This window comes from Silurus meridionalis, chromosome 9, assembly GCF_014805685.1.
Source record: "Silurus meridionalis isolate SWU-2019-XX chromosome 9, ASM1480568v1, whole genome shotgun sequence".
Taxonomy (NCBI): Eukaryota; Metazoa; Chordata; class Actinopteri; order Siluriformes; family Siluridae; genus Silurus; species Silurus meridionalis.
In genome coordinates this window covers 22,089,548-22,106,379 of record NC_060892.1, presented here as the reverse complement: position 1 = coordinate 22,106,379, position 16,832 = coordinate 22,089,548, and the positions used below count along the sequence as shown (strand labels likewise).

The 16,832-nt window shown below is 38.6% G+C and overlaps 2 protein-coding genes across 2 annotated transcripts; both read left to right on the top strand.

Annotated features, from left to right (window-relative positions):
- The first annotated feature begins 209 nt into the window (after positions 1-209).
- On the top strand, positions 210-10,639 carry LOC124391639 (oxidoreductase HTATIP2-like). The gene is made up of 6 exons (XM_046858329.1): positions 210-382; positions 1,707-1,890; positions 6,814-6,921; positions 9,347-9,484; positions 9,608-9,669; positions 10,200-10,639. The coding sequence occupies exons 1-6, from the start codon at positions 264-266 to the stop codon at positions 10,417-10,419; spliced, it is 831 nt and encodes a 276-aa protein (XP_046714285.1). The 5' UTR covers positions 210-263; the 3' UTR covers positions 10,420-10,639.
- LOC124391697 (oxidoreductase HTATIP2-like) lies at positions 10,441-12,158 on the top strand. The gene is made up of 4 exons (XM_046858446.1): positions 10,441-10,450; positions 10,798-10,955; positions 11,079-11,140; positions 11,671-12,158. The coding sequence occupies exons 1-4, from the start codon at positions 10,441-10,443 to the stop codon at positions 11,888-11,890; spliced, it is 450 nt and encodes a 149-aa protein (XP_046714402.1). The 3' UTR covers positions 11,891-12,158.
- Positions 12,159-16,832: the final 4,674 nt, after the last annotated feature.

Here is a 16,832-nt window from a genome sequence, read left to right as displayed (position 1 = left end):
AATTGTATCATTGCAAGGTAATTAACAACGTAAAACACGTACCGAATATATAATATATTCGTATAATTCGAGACCCTGTATACTCATACTCATAATGATTTATTGATATATATTATTAGAACAGCTGAAACCTTTAGTAAATTTAAACAGTTGTGAAGTACACATCGTTGAGCGAAGGAGGTTTTCTGCGCATGCGCATTGCCAGGCACTGCAACGCGGAAGTTTGCGAATCAGCCCAGTTGTGTTTCTATGTGAAACCTGTAATGAAGATTTTCGAGAGCGGCTTTAGTTTCGTGTTTACTGTTTTCGCTGTTTTAGTGGCGATAATTACACCGGTTCTACACTACATGGAGAATTCAACGGAATGCGTGGATTATAAAGGGTAAACATTTGTATGACCATCTAAGTTCAATAAATCATATCCATTTCGAAATGAAATATACACCAGAGTAGTCACTGGTGTAACACTGGGCTGGTGATCTTATCCCGCTTATTTAACACTGTGCATGGTGTAATAAACCGCTTTTAAACACGATGGTGAGCGTGTATTTAAATATGTATTAAAACTTACAGAATGCATGCTTGTGAAACATTGCAACGTAAAATAAATCTTTATATAAATACAACACTGATAGTAACCAAGATTACATTTTAGTGATTTTGAGCTAGTCACAGTGTGTATGCTGAACATTTACATGATAATTAAGACAATGAAATTCTGTATAAACGGAATAAAAATGACCAGGCATTGAGAGTACAGTTATGTTATGGTGAACATGGTCGATGCTTAATTTTTTTGTGGTTGCAGTTTCTACGTTAATACATCGTTCATGCTAAAAGCACTAGACTCAGGAGGGAACATTATCATCTGGGTGACACCCAGGGACTGTATGAATAATAGGGGAGGAAAGTGAAGAAAATCTCTCTGCCGCCCTCTAATGGTTGTCTGCGGTATATGTTTGGCCGCACTTATTCCCATCTACTGTAAGCCAACTGGGACTTTACTCTTAGAGCTGCACACTGTAGACTGGAATAGACCTGTTGTGTTGCTGTATTTATTGTGATGCTGTTTTATTAGTACTTCAATATGTATTCGATACATAAAAGGGCGTGGCTGAAGAGGAGATAATTGGGATATAAGAGCTAAGCACCACACACCTAAAACTTGTAATGAATTAGCCTAAGTTTGCTTAGTAGCTAAATTTCCTTAGGTGATAAACATAACTAGTCTTGAAATGTCGATTACAAAAAGACCCTTAGAGTAGGTGGACTGACTTAGTTAACACTTCATATTGCACCTGCTTTGAACAAGTCTTAGGTTAAGCTTATGTTTCCGTATAGTTGTTTCCTCCAGATGGATGTTGAGACAACATCTGAAAGTGCCAAGAGGGATAAAAACAAGACGTCCAATATTCCTCTTGTCATAAGGACAAATTACATAAACAATTTTTTACCTAAGATAAGTGCATTCTCTTAGATTAGTTAAAGTCTAACTCCTAATGGAGCTACATATTGCTCAAAGTTAATGTATACTCAGTTCTTTGACTGCTACAGTAAGTTTTTTTAAATATTCACAGGAACATTCTCCAACCTAAACATTTAATCAACATTCTCATCACAGTCTCTGGACTAATCTTCCTTTTTGAGCAGAGAGCAGAAACCGCACCAAGCTAAATTAACTTGCTGTTTTTGTTTTTACTCTGCAGAATGGATGTGGCAGTACTAGAGGAAAACTTCAGACAAAAGAATAAAAGTTGTTTTATTCTAGGGGCATCTGGAGAGACAGGAAAAGTTCTGCTAAAGGAAATTTTGCAGAGAAATCTTTTCAACAAAGTTACACTGATTGGACGACGAAAGCTGAGCTTTGAGGATAAAGCTTATGAAAATGTGGTAATTAGCCATTCTCATTTACAGAAGTGCTAAGGAGTAAGGAGTAAGTCAAAAGTTTGAAAACACTAAGTCTTTTATGGTTTTTGAGACAAATACATGTTCCTTTTGTTTATATTCAACACACTGAGTAAAAAGCAAAACACAATAATTAGGCAGTGAATGACTGGAACAAAGTTCAGTGGACTGAGAGTCCAAATTTGACATGTTTTACTCTGATTTATGTAAGACAGAGAACAGGGGAGATGATGTTTGTAGATTCTCTCATGAAGTTAAACCTAATGGCTTGGGGTTGTTTTTAAAGCAGGAAAGAATGGATTCTTATTCCAGATGAAAGAAAATACAGTTCCAACGTGGCTACCATTTCAGAATTCAAAGCCTAAGAGTAAATTCAGTCTAAAGTGCACTGATTGAAATCAACTTTACCAAACAAAAGACAATACCAATGACATGGAGCATATCTTCAATCTCTGTAAGCATTATTTAGGGAACTGTAGTGTTATATATCATGGAATGGCATGCCCAGTCATGCCATCTAAATCCTGTTGAACTGGATCGCAGTGTCAATCTAATCAGCCCAGGGCCTTTAGAATCAGTAGTGCTGGCTGATTTACCTTAGTAAATATTAGCAATGGATCTGTTTCTTTAACCAATTAGATTTCAAATTCACCTCACAGAGCCATCTTGCTGGCCCAGAGAAGAGTCAGCATTTTTCCATCCTCTGATTAGTTGGTCAGAGTAAAACACTTGCAGCCAAGTTCGACTGGCAAAACACGTCTGTAGCGCTCTGCACACATTAATACATCAGAGTTAGACTTTTTTTACACCCACAATGGCTGACGGAGGAAGAGAAATTGATTTGGTCTCTGACATAATGAAAAATCCATTTACACGTCAGACTATTCCAAAAAAAAAGCTAGACATCATGAGGAGAGGTCAGCCAACCCCGAAGCTAGCTAGCTTGTCTAGCTTATTTGCCACTTCCAGACAAGTGAATATGAGCTGTACCACTGGCTTACAGCCTCTGATAAGTGCTGCATATTATTAGTATTCATTATGAGTATGGATCTCTGGTGAGTAGGTTGTATTGTATTTAATTTTTTAATGTTTTTGTCATGTTATTAGACAAATATTGATTCTGAACAGCTCCAGATGATGTATGTGGCACAGTTGGGGTTGTAGTGTAGAGTTTTGGAGCTTGCTTTAGTAAAATGGTTTTCACCTTCCATATGCAAAATGCCTCTCTCTCTGTAATGCCACGCATTGTTATATTGCGTTTTTGTATAGTATTGATGATTTCTTTAATTGCGAGGTGATCTTCTTCTTCTTTCGGCTGCTCCCATTAGGGGTCGCCACAGCGGATCATCCGTCTCCATACCACCCTGTCCTCTACATCTGCCTCTTTCACCAACTACCTGCATGTCTTCCTCACCACATCCATGAACCTCCTCCTTGGCCTTCCTCTTTTCCTCCTACCTGGTGGCTCCATCCTCAGCATGCTTCTACCAATATAATTCATGTCCCTTCTCTGCACATGTCCAAACCATCTCAATCTCGCCTCCTCACCTTGTCACCAAAACATCCTACATGCTGTCCCTCTAATAAACTCATTTCTAATCTTGTCCATCCTCGTCACTCCCAACGAAAACCTTAACATCTTCAACTGTGCCACCTCTAGCTACGCCTACTGTCTTTTATTCAATGCCACTGTCTCTAATCCATACAACATCGCAGGTCTCACCACAGTCCTATAAACTTTCCTTTCATTCTTGCAGATACCCTACTATCACAAATCACTCCTGTCACTCTTCTCCACCACTCCACCCTGCCTGCACTCTTTTCTTTACTTCTCTAACACACTCTCCATTACTTTGCACTGTTGACCCCAGGTACCTGAACTCCTCCACCTTTTCCAGCTCTTCTCCTGCAACCGCATCACTCCACTGCCCTCCCTCTCATTCACACACATGTACTCTGTCTTACTCCTACTGACTTTCATTCCCCTTTTCTCCAGCGCATATCACCACCTCTCCAGGCTCTTCTCAACCTGCTCCCTACTCTCACCACAAATCACAATATCATCCGCAAACATCATAGTCCAGGAGACTCCTGTCTGACCTCGTCCGTCAACCTGTCCATCACCACTGCAAACAGGAAAGGGCTCAGGGCCGATCCTTGATGCAGTCCAACCTTCACCCTGAACCAGTCTGTCGTACCTACTGCACACTTCACTGCTGTCACACTGTCCTCATACATGTCCTCCACCACCCTCACATACTTCTCTGACACACCTGACTTCCTCATACAATACCACAACTCCTCTCTTGGCACTCTGTCGACGCTTTCTAAATCCACAAATACACAATGCAATTCCTTCTGTCCTTCTCTATACTTCTCCATCAACATCCTCAAAGCAAATAAGGCATCTGTGGTGCTCTTCCTCGGCATGAAACCATACTGTTGCTCACAGATGGTCACCTCTTCTCTCAGCCTGGCTTCCACTACTCTTTCCCATAACTTCATGGTGTGACTGATCAACTTAATTCTGTAGTTACTGCAGGTCTGCACATCTCCTTTATGCTTAAAGATCGGTACCAGCACACTTCTCCATTCCTCAGGCATCTTCTCACCTTCCAAAATCCTGTTAAACAATCTGGTCAAAACCCACTGCCATCTCTCCTAAACATCTCACGCTTCTACCGGTATGTCATCTGGTCCAACCGACTTTCCACTCTTCATCCTCTTAATCGCTGCTCTCACTTCCTCCTTACTAATCCTATCTACATCCTGCTTCACCAACTCCACATCATCCAACCTTCTCTCTCTGATTTTCCTCATTCATCAGCTGCTCAAAATACTCCTCCACCTTCTCAACACACTCTCCTCACTAGTCAACACATTTCCCTCTCAATCCTTTACTGCTCTAACTTGCAGTACATCCATCCCAGCTCGGTCCCTCTGCCTGGCCAATCGGTATAAATCCTTTTCACCTTCCTTAGTGTCCAACCTCTCATACAGCTCCTCATATACCTTTTCCTTGGCTTTCGCCACATCCCTTTTTACCTGCTGCCGCATCTCCTTGTACTCCTGCCTACTTTTCTCATCACTCTGTCTATCCCACTTCTGTTTTGCCAACCTCTTTCTCCTTATGCTTTCCTGCACTTCCTCATTCCACCACCACGTCTCCTTTCTTGCTTTCTATTTCCAGATGTCACACCAAGTACTTTTCTAGCTGCCTCCCTCATCACTCCTGCAGTAGTTGCCCAATCATCCAACACCTCTTCAACACCACCGAGCCTCTGTCTGACCTCTTCCCTGAACCTCACACTACACTCTTCCTCCTTAAGTTTCCACCATCTTATTCTTCTTTCAGTCTTCACTCTCATCCTCTTCTTCTTCACCTCCAAAACCATCCTACAGACCACCATCCGATGCTGTCTAGCTACACTGTCCCCTGCCAACACCTTACAGTCTCAATCTCCTTCAGGTTGCATCTCCTGCATAGCACATAGTCCACCTGTGTGCACCTTCCTCCACTCTTATCGTCACCCTATGATCCTCCTTCTTCTTAAAATAAGTGTTCACCACTGCCATTTCCATTCTTTTAGCAAAATCTACCACCATCTGCCCTTCCACATTCCTCTCCTTAAAACCATACCTACCCATCACCTCCTCATCACCTCTGTTCCCTTCACCTACATGCCCATTAAAGTCTGCCCCAATCACCAATCGTTCTTTCCTAGGTACACCATCTACCACTTCATCTAATTCACTCCAGAATCTTTCCTTCTCCTCCATCTCACAGCCAACTTGTGGAGCATAGGCACTGATGACATTTATCATCATCCTTCAACTTCCACCTTCACGATCATCACCCTATCAGAAACTCTCTTTACCTCCACTACACTCTTACTGTACTCTTCCTTCAGAATCACCCCTACACCATTTCTCTTTCCATCCACACCATGATAAAACAGTTTAAATCCACCTCCAATGTTCCTGGCCTTACTCCCTTTCCACTTGGTCTCCTGAACACACAACATATCTACCTTTCTCCTCTCCATCATATCAGCTATCTCTCTCCCTTTACCCGTCATAGTACCAACATTTAAAGTACCAACCCGAACCTCCACTCTCCTACACTGCTCTTTTCCCTGCCGTTTCTGTAGACGTCTTCCTCTTCTCCTTCTTCGGCCAACAGTAGCCCAATTTCCACCGGTACCCTGTCGGCTAAGGATACCTGTGGCGGTCGTTGTTAACCCGGCCTCGACCGATCCGGTATGAAATTCTCATTTGTGATCCGCATATTTGATTTGGCACATGTTTTTATGCTGGATGCCCTTCCTAACGCAACCCTCCCCATTTACCCGGGCTTGGGACCGGCACTAAGAGTGCACTGGCTTGTGCATCCATAATGGCTGGGTTTAATTGCGAGGTGATAGTGGTGGTATTAAGAGGTGGATTAAGTCGGGTAATTCCCCACTGAAGATTTAGGTACCAAATGCACGGCCTGCCACTGCCTTTTACATACATATACAAGTATACTGAGACTTAATCTATGGTAAAATTTAAACAACAAAGCATTAATGATCATGGAAAAAAATCCATTTCAGGGTGTTGGGATGGAAACAAAGCTAACTTCATTATTTTTCATCAATTGTAGTAATCCTTAAATGTTCTTTCCAAGTGTAACATAGCAGTTTGCGAGTGACTGCAATTGTTTATTGATGTCTTAACGTCATTCCATACTGGACCAATCAGAATTGGGTATTGTGGTTTGAATTGTCATTAAACCTTAATGATCACCTAATACAAACAATGTACATTCTTCAGTGTTTATACCACTCTGCTGAAGGAAAAACTTCTACAGCTGAGTTACACAAGTCAGTTAAAGAAAATTATGATGTTTGATATTTTATTTTTTAGGTGCAAGAAGTGGTGGATTTTGAGAAGCTGGATGAATATGCTCAAGCATTCCAGGGTCATGATGTTGGATACTGCTGTCTTGGAACAACCAAAGCAAAAGCTGGAACTGTGAGTTTTTACTATAAAACTTAGGGTTCACAGTGTTTGTCATAACTTTACATGAGATATAGTATTACTATATATAAATGAATTACAATTATGAGGAACAAACTTATAGGGAATAAACTAGGGATGCACTGAATATGGCCCAAAGACTTTGATCACCAAAACAACACGGCCGAAACAGTTTGTTGTGATGACGCAAACAGAAACCGCTGCCTGCACGTGCTTGTCTAAAACAACATGTCTGCGGTGTGGACATATTTCAGTATATCTGAGAAAGACCCACGGATAGCGATTTGCAAAACATGTAATGCCGAAATTTCAAGAGGGGGTGCGTCTGCAAAGACTTTCTCCACGCCGGGTTTAATTTGAAATCCAAGCATCCGATCGCTATGCTAAATATGAGAGGAACGCAAACGCACAGAAAAGCAAAACCCCTCCGAGCATGCGCACTCCCTCTGTGGTGGACGTTTTTGAAAAGGCAGGAAGTTTCCCAGTGATAGTGTTGTATTGTATCTTTAAGCAGTTGCACTTGTTCTGAATGCACTTTGTTTTTATGAAAGAACATATAATTTTACAACCTTTCAGCAGGCCAGAGGGCCTGTACCTTACTATTTAATGTACACATGACTGCATTTAAGTTAAACATTTAAGACAAAATTTAAATTTATTTTATCCTGTGCATTGTTGCAATGTGCTATAAATAAATATTTTCATAATTTGTAATTGATTTATTCTTTGAAACTTTAATATTAATTTATGCAATTGAAATGCCTTGATTTTAGTAAGGTTAGTACACAGTCATAGCTATAAATGCAATGGTAATAATAATTGGCATAATTTCTTTCGGTGTTTCGGTTTTCGGCCTTGCTTTCCTTCTTTTTCGGTTTTCGGTTTCGGCCCAGAATTTTCATTTCGGTGCATCCCTAGAATAAACCTATACATTGTTTTATACAATTTCATCACCTCTTTATCTCTGTAAAGCTACTTTGAGACACTGTCCACTGTAAAAAGGTCTATACAAATAAAAATGAGTTAAATAAAATTGAATATAATTAGCATGCCAAGATATGTTGATGCCTTTATTTTGAACTAAAGTGATAAAGCACAAGTAATTAACATCTAAAGGCAGTTCATAGCTTTTTGTTGATCATCATACAACTTGTCTGCCTGCCTAATTCATTACTTATCAATAAAATTAGTTTTCCCCAAATATCAGAGTTCAACTGCAAACAGTGTGTCAAATGATGTATATAAATATTTGTTTTTGGAATTAAATGCTGAGAAAAAGAAGAAACACCTTCCTTTTCCACTGTACAAATTTAGGAACTAGTTTAAGATATTTTGCATGTTTTGTAGAGATGTATTTGGGTTGGAAATTTTGCTGAAATCTGTAATCCCTTTTTAATTGTATCCCATGGAACACAGTTGGAAGGTTTAAAACGACTCAAAACAAGGCCATAGTCTGTATATTGCTGACTTTCAGATGAAGATTGACAGCTGAAAATTCTCTAAATTGTAGCCTGTAGTAAGTCAATTGTTTTAGCCTCTTGATTCTTTTGGTGAGTTGCTCTAGCATGCAATCAAAGTTCTAGTTCATCCCAGAAGTGGGGATTTATTAGTGGGGTTGAGGTCAGGGCTCTGTGAAGGACACTTAAATTCTTCTTCTCCAACCATAACAAAATGGAGTTCAAAAGTTTGGGCCTCTTAATTCTACTGAAAAGAAAGAATAATTTACAGTATCCAAAAACATTTCATACAGCTGCCTGGTTTATATTATCAGTGGAAATTTCAGGTGTCCACATACTGCCTTTTGGCCAGGCAGTCTATATATAAAATGATTGTGGTCAATTGAAAAAACAAAAAATTAAATAAATCTTGATACAGTGATACCCCGCTTATCGACCGGCTCAGACACGCGCTCTCCACGGCTGCGCTTTCTTTCCAAAGTGCACCTTTTTCCTCCCGTGCGTTCGCCCGTGGACCTCACCCCTCCAGGGTGTACCACGGATATCTGTCTCTCGTTTGTCGGAATTCTATGGACTGCCGTGTGTGTGTGTTTTTGTGTTAAACACTTTGTGTTTTCGTTAAACTAAAGCGAACTGTGCTCTGGCTTTGCCTTCGCTCATTACGCTGCATAACAATTATATGCAGTATTATTTATGTACTTGTATTATTTAGCATTAATACTGCTAAAAACAGGGGAAAAAAGTTAATAAATAGGTATCGGTGGAGTTTGGGAATGGATTAATTGGTTTTCCATTATTTCTTATGGGATAATTACATTCGCTCTTCGACCTTTTCGCATTTCGATAAGCGGGGTACTACTGTATTAATAAACATAGTTGATAAAAAAAAAAATCTAATAAATACTAAAAGAAAATGTTTTGTGAAGGTGTATGTAAAGTAAGTGTGTCTGTGTGTGTTGCAGGAGGGATTTATCCGCGTCGATCATGACTATGTACTGAAATCTGCAGAACTCGCCAAAGCAGGTGGTTGCACACACTTCCACCTGGAGTCATCTAAAGGAGCGGACAAAACAAGCAGTTTCCTTTACCTAAAAACCAAGGTGTGAGTTTATACACACAAACACAAAATGTAAATGAGTATAAGTAAGTATAGTTTTATAATTGTATAACGTTGTTTGATTTGTATAGTTGTGCTTTATCTGAGTGCTGGTGTTGTGTTGCAGGGTCAGGTTGAAGCAGAGATAGAGGAGCTGGGATTCGAGCGATACTCAGTCTACAGACCTGCGTATGTCACTACTTTTGCCTTCATTTGTTACACTTATTGATGCATGAGTGGCATGAAGCAGATCTAAATTGAACCAATGGTTCAGTAAATGTGATTGGCTGCAGTATACACAGGATGTTATGATACTTGATTTGAAGTAGCAGCTCAGTACTAGACCATCCAATATGGTTTGTATATTTATTATAAATTTATTATATAGAGAATGTAGTCCAACAATTAAATGCCATTCTCACATTATTGGAGGAAGAAGAATTCAGGACTCAGCTGTATGGTGGTGGTTATTCTTGAGATAAATGTAAATATTGAAACCCTTTTTGATGTCTAAAAGCCAAACCAGTGTGGGGCTTGTTGTCAACAGTAAGTGAGGGTTGTAGCATATTGTAAAGACCCATGACACCATTTCTATGTACTGGTACATGAACATTGTGGTGAGGTGAGAGGTAAGTGTTAGGAAAGAAAAAATATATTTACTGTTCAGGGTTTTACTGAAGGTGACTACAGAAGTTTGTATTGGTTTGTTTTAATTTCAGAGTGCTCTTGGTAAACAGAGAGGAAAGCAGACCAGCTGAATGGGTGGCACGCAAATTTTTTGGAGCTTTCTCTTCCGTGTTTCCCACAGCTATGTCCATCCCCATCTCTGCTGTGGCTCGAGCCATGGTGACCAACACCCTCATTAAGGGAGAGGGAAAAAATGAGATCCTTGAAAACAAAGCCATTTATAACCTTGGCAAGATCGGGGACAAACAGTAATCTGTGGATTGTTCAAGTGTCATGTATCTGGGTGCTTTAAATTTCTAATCCATAAAGGGATGTTTTGTGATTTGGTGATATTATTTTCAGAGCAAATTGCCTTGTGTAAAGGGACATGTCAAAACATAAGGGATCTTTCTGTTCATCTTTAAACTTTTCTTTATTCACTTCCTGGTGCTCAGTCTGATGTATACTTGCATTATCAAACACGCAAATGAATGTAATCCTCCATTATTTCTTATGGGATAATTACATTCGCTCTTGACCTTTTCGCATTTCGATAAGCGGGTACTACTGTATTAATAAACATAGTTGATAAAAAAAAAAATCTAATAAATACTAAAAGAAAATGTTTTGTGAAGGTGTATGTAAAGTAAGTGTGTCTGTGTGTGTTGCAGGAGGGATTTATCCGCGTCGATCATGACTATGTACTGAAATCTGCAGAACTCGCCAAAGCAGGTGGTTGCACACACTTCCACCTGGAGTCATCTAAAGGAGCGGACAAAACAAGCAGTTTCCTTTACCTAAAAACCAAGGTGTGAGTTTATACACACAAACACAAAATGTAAATGAGTATAAGTAAGTATAGTTTTATAATTGTATAACGTTGTTTGATTTGTATAGTTGTGCTTTATCTGAGTGCTGGTGTTGTGTTGCAGGGTCAGGTTGAAGCAGAGATAGAGGAGCTGGGATTCGAGCGATACTCAGTCTACAGACCTGCGTATGTCACTACTTTTGCCTTCATTTGTTACACTTATTGATGCATGAGTGGCATGAAGCAGATCTAAATTGAACCAATGGTTCAGTAAATGTGATTGGCTGCAGTATACACAGGATGTTATGATACTTGATTTGAAGTAGCAGCTCAGTACTAGACCATCCAATATGGTTTGTATATTTATTATAAATTTATTATATAGAGAATGTAGTCCAACAATTAAATGCCATTCTCACATTATTGGAGGAAGAAGAATTCAGGACTCAGCTGTATGGTGGTGGTTATTCTTGAGATAAATGTAAATATTGAAACCCTTTTTGATGTCTAAAAGCCAAACCAGTGTGGGGCTTGTTGTCAACAGTAAGTGAGGGTTGTAGCATATTGTAAAGACCCATGACACCATTTCTATGTACTGGTACATGAACATTGTGGTGAGGTGAGAGGTAAGTGTTAGGAAAGAAAAAATATATTTACTGTTCAGGGTTTTACTGAAGGTGACTACAGAAGTTTGTATTGGTTTGTTTTAATTTCAGAGTGCTCTTGGTAAACAGAGAGGAAAGCAGACCAGCTGAATGGGTGGCACGCAAATTTTTTGGAGCTTTCTCTTCCGTGTTTCCCACAGCTATGTCCATCCCCATCTCTGCTGTGGCTCGAGCCATGGTGACCAACACCCTCATTAAGGGAGAGGGAAAAAATGAGATCCTTGAAAACAAAGCCATTTATAACCTTGGCAAGATCGGGGACAAACAGTAATCTGTGGATTGTTCAAGTGTCATGTATCTGGGTGCTTTAAATTTCTAATCCATAAAGGGATGTTTTGTGATTTGGTGATATTATTTTCAGAGCAAATTGCCTTGTGTAAAGGGACATGTCAAAACATAAGGGATCTTTCTGTTCATCTTTAAACTTTTCTTTATTCACTTCCTGGTGCTCAGTCTGATGTATACTTGCATTATCAAACACGCAAATGAATGTAATCCTCCACTATTTATTGTTGTAATAAATCAGTCACTTTATTTTACTAGGCAGTGCAGCATTAATGCATTAGTGAAACTCTCTCCCTCTCTAAATAAATAAATATATATACAGTACAGACCAAAAGTTTGGACACATCTTCTCATTCAAAGAGTTTTCTTTATTTTCATGACTATGAAAATTGTATATTCACACTAAAGGCATCAAATCTATGAATTAACACGTGGAATTATATATGGAATTATATACATAACAAAAAAAGTGTGAAACAACTGAAAAATGTCATATTCTTCAAAGTAGCCACCTTTTGTTTTGATTACTGCTTTGCACACTCTTGGCATTCTCTTGATGAGCTTCAAGAGGTAGTCACCTGAAATGGTCTTCCAACAGTCTTGAAGGAGTTCCCAGAGATGCTTGGCACTTGTTGGCCCTTTTGCCTTCACTCTGTTTACCAGCTCACCCCAAAACCATCTCGATTGGGTTGAGGTCGGTGACTTTGGAGGCCAGGTCATCTGGTGCAAATAGGTCAAATAGCCCTTGATGCCTTCAGTGTGACTGTACAATTTTCATAGTCATGAAAATAAAGAAAACTCTTTGAATGAGAAGGTGTGTCCAAACTTTTGGTCTGTACTGTGATATATATATATATATATATATATATATATATATATATATATATATTTATATTATATACGTATATCATTCCTGTGACTGTTTTGTGCAATTCACTATATATATATATATATATATATATATATATATATATATATATATATATATATATATATATATATTTGAATGATGGTTAATAAATGATAAATGTTTGTTTATTTATTTATTTGGAGCAAATTGACATGAATTAATGATGTACAAACACTGAAATTCATAAAATAACTAAATAAAAGCATATTTGAATATGTATTGCAAGAGCTGAACTCAATACTTTGTTGTGCTGCATGTATTTGAGGCCATTATGTCTAATGACATCAACACCCTATATCAGGTGTGCATAATTATTAGGCAACTTCCTTTCCTTTGGCAAAATGGGTCAAAAGAAGGACTTGACAGGCTCAGAAAAGTCAAAAATAGTGAGATATATTGCAGAGGGATGCAGCAGTCTTAAAATAGCCAAGCTTCTGAAGCGTGATCATCGAACAATCAAGCGTTTCATTCAAAATAGTCGACAGGGTCGCAAGAAGCGTGTGGAAAACCAAGGCGCAAAATAACTGCCCGTGAACTGAGAAAAGTCAAGCGTGCAGCTGCCAAGATGCCACTTGCCACCAGTTTGGCCATATTTCAGAGCTGCAACATCACTGAGTGCCCAAAAGCACAAGGTGTGCAATACTCAGAGACATGGCCAAGGTAAGAAAGGCAGAAAGTCGACCACCACTGAACAAGACACACAAGCTGAAACGTCAAGACTGGGCCAAGAAATATCTCAAGACTGATTTTTCTAAGGTTTTATGGACTGATGAAATGAGAGTGAGTCTTGATGGGCCAGATGGATGGGCCCGTGGCTGGATTGGTAAAGGGCAGAGAGCTCCAGTCCGACTCAGACGCCAGCAAGGTGGAGGTGGAGTACTGGTTTGGGCTGGTATCATCAAAGATGAGCTTGTGGGGCCTTTTCGGGTTGAGGATGGAGTCAAGCTGAACTCCCAGTCCTACTGCCAGTTTCTGGAAGACACCTTCTTCAAGCAGTGGTACAGGAAGAAGTCTGCATCCTTCAAGAAAACATGATTTTCATGCAGGACAATGCTCCATCACACACGCCCAAGTACTCCACAGCGTGGCTGGCAAGAAAGGGTATAAAAGAAGAAAATCTAATGATATGGCCTCCTTGTTCACCTGATCTGAACCCCATTGAGAACCTGTGGTCCATCATCAAATGTGCGATTTACAAGGAGGGAAAACAGTACACCTCTCTGAACAGTGTCTGGGAGGTTGTGGTTGCTGCTGCACGCAATGTTGATGGTGAACAGATCAAAACACTGACAGAATCCATGGATGGCAGGCTTTTGAGTGTCCTTGCAAAGAAAGGTGGCTATATTGGTCACTGATTTGTTTTTGTTTGGTTTTTGAATGTCAGAAATGTATATTTGTGAATGTTGAGATGTTATATTGGTTTCACTGGTAAAAATAAATAATTGAAATGGGTATGAATTTGTTTTTGTTGTTGCCTAATAATTATGCACAGTAATAGTCACCTGCACACACAGATATCCCCTAAAATAGCTAAAACTAAAACTACTTCCAAAAATATTCAGCTTTGATATTAATGAGTTTTTTGTGTTCATTGAGAACATGGTTGTTGTTCAAATTAAATCCTCAAATAAAATTAATCCTCAAAATACAACTTGCCTAATAATTCTGCACTCCTGTATATATATATATATATATATATATATATTATATATATATATATATATATTATATATATATATATCATTCCTGTGACTGTTTTGTGCAATTCACTATATATATATATATATATATATATATATATATATATATATATATATATATATATATATAAATATTTGAATGATGGTTAATAAATGATAAATGTTTGTTTATTTATTTATTTGGAGCAAATTGACATGAATTAATGATGTACAAACACTGAAATTCATAAAATAACTAAATAAAAGCATATTTGAATGTATTGCAAGAGCTGAACTCAATACTTTGTTGTGCTGCATGTATTTGAGGCCATTATGTCAAATTGATTCCATACTGTTACTATATTTTGGTCTGTTAATTTAATACATTTAATAAAACAAATCTGATCTTTTGTTAAAAACCTTTCCCACATTATTATAGAGATATAGATTAGTCATTGTAGGGATTCATTTAGCAAGCAATGAGCAGTGCTGATTGCAGTGTAGAGCTCAATTCATTTCATTTTGTACAGTGCTTTTAACAATGGATATTGTATCAGTGCAGCTTTATACAGATAAAGTGGTAATAATAGAATGTATAAGTTTGTCTATAATGAGCAAGCCAGTGGTGGCTGTGGCAAGTAAAAACTATACTAGTATAAGGAAGAAACCTTGAGAGGAATCGAACTCAAAAGGGAACCCAAACTTTTTATAAAACCTTTGTTGATAGTCCAAGTTTAGTTTAAGTTTACCAATTACAAGCAAATAAGAAATAATCACATACATTTTATACAAGACAAATAAAAATAGATTTATTTATGCATAAAATTAACCTGAAATGTTATCAGATCATCATTTTAGGCATAAAGAAAATACAGAGAGAACCCCATTAAAGCATTTTCATTTTAAACCTTTTTTCAGTAGCTGGTGTTGAGCACAAAATACCTGCAGAAAATAGTGGAGGAGTCTGGGTTTAAATAAATATCAACAAAACAGAAAAATAGGGCTAAGCACATCTGTGATGGAAATATATGTACTAAGATGCAAAAGTCTTTTAAAAACAAAGCTGTAGATTAATGAAAAAACTGATTAAAATTTAGCACCACAGATGTAACATAAAGGACCAATGAATAGAAAAAAATGTTTTCAATAAACATACATCCTTGAACTTATTGGTAATTAAATATTTTAAAATATTTAGAGTCCACACTTTTTCAATGGAATGTTATCAAAGTGGCCATTTCATTAGGACACAACATATGCCAGTCTGGTTCTGAAAAATACTCAAATTCTTCCGTTAAGAACCAGAGCAGATAAAAACATCCTGACGTCCTGATTCTAGTCTCAAAGGGATGGGACAAAGAGACCTAAGATCTCATTCAGTAAGAATTTAGTCAGTAAGATATTTGATCCCACAGCATCCATTGCAATTGCAACTTCCTGTCAAGTGACAGGTATTTTATATGTGGAAAAAAAACTCAACCATATGAAAGCTGCCGATTGTCAGGCAAGTGGCAGGCCACCAGTGCCAGCCAGGTCTTCTTTGCTGGTCTAATCTCTATCAGAATCACTGACTTATGTTTTAATATATTTTTGTCAATATGTATTAAAAAGTGAAACTAGCCATTAGGGTTGCACAAGCCAGTGAACTTTTAGTGCCAGTCTCAAGCCGGGATAAATGTGGAGCGTACTGTTAGGAAGGGCATCTAGCATAAAACGTGACAAATCAAATATGTAGATCACAAACTTGAATTCCATACCAAATCGGTCGAGGCCTGGCTTACCAACGACTGCCACAGGTATTATTAGCCAACAGGGTACTGGTGGAAATTGGGCAATGTAGACGTCTTCCTCCTTCCTTCAGGAAGACGTCTACAGAGACAGCAGGGAAAGGAGAAGTGGAGGGGAGTGGAGGTTAGAGTTGGTACTTAAAATGTTGGTACTATGACTAGTTATGGGAGCGAGTTAGCTGATGTAGAGGAGAAATGTAGACATGTTGTGTGTGCAGGAGACCAAGTGAAAGGGGAGTCAGGCCAGGAACATTGGCAACTACTGCAAAAGTGATGAGGGAGATAGCTAGGAAGTTACTTGGTGTGATATCTGAAAAGAGAAAGGAAGACAAAGAGATGTGGTGGTGGAATTAGGAAGTGTAGGAAAGCATAAGGTGAAAAAGGTTGGTGACACAAAAAACTGGAATCGACAGAGAGATGAAAAAAGTAGGCAGGAGTACAAGGAGATGCGGCAGCAGGTGAAAAGGGATGTGGCAAAAGCAATGGAAAAGGCATATTAGGAGTTGTATGAGAATTTGGACAATAAGGAAGGGGAAAAGGATTTGTACTGAT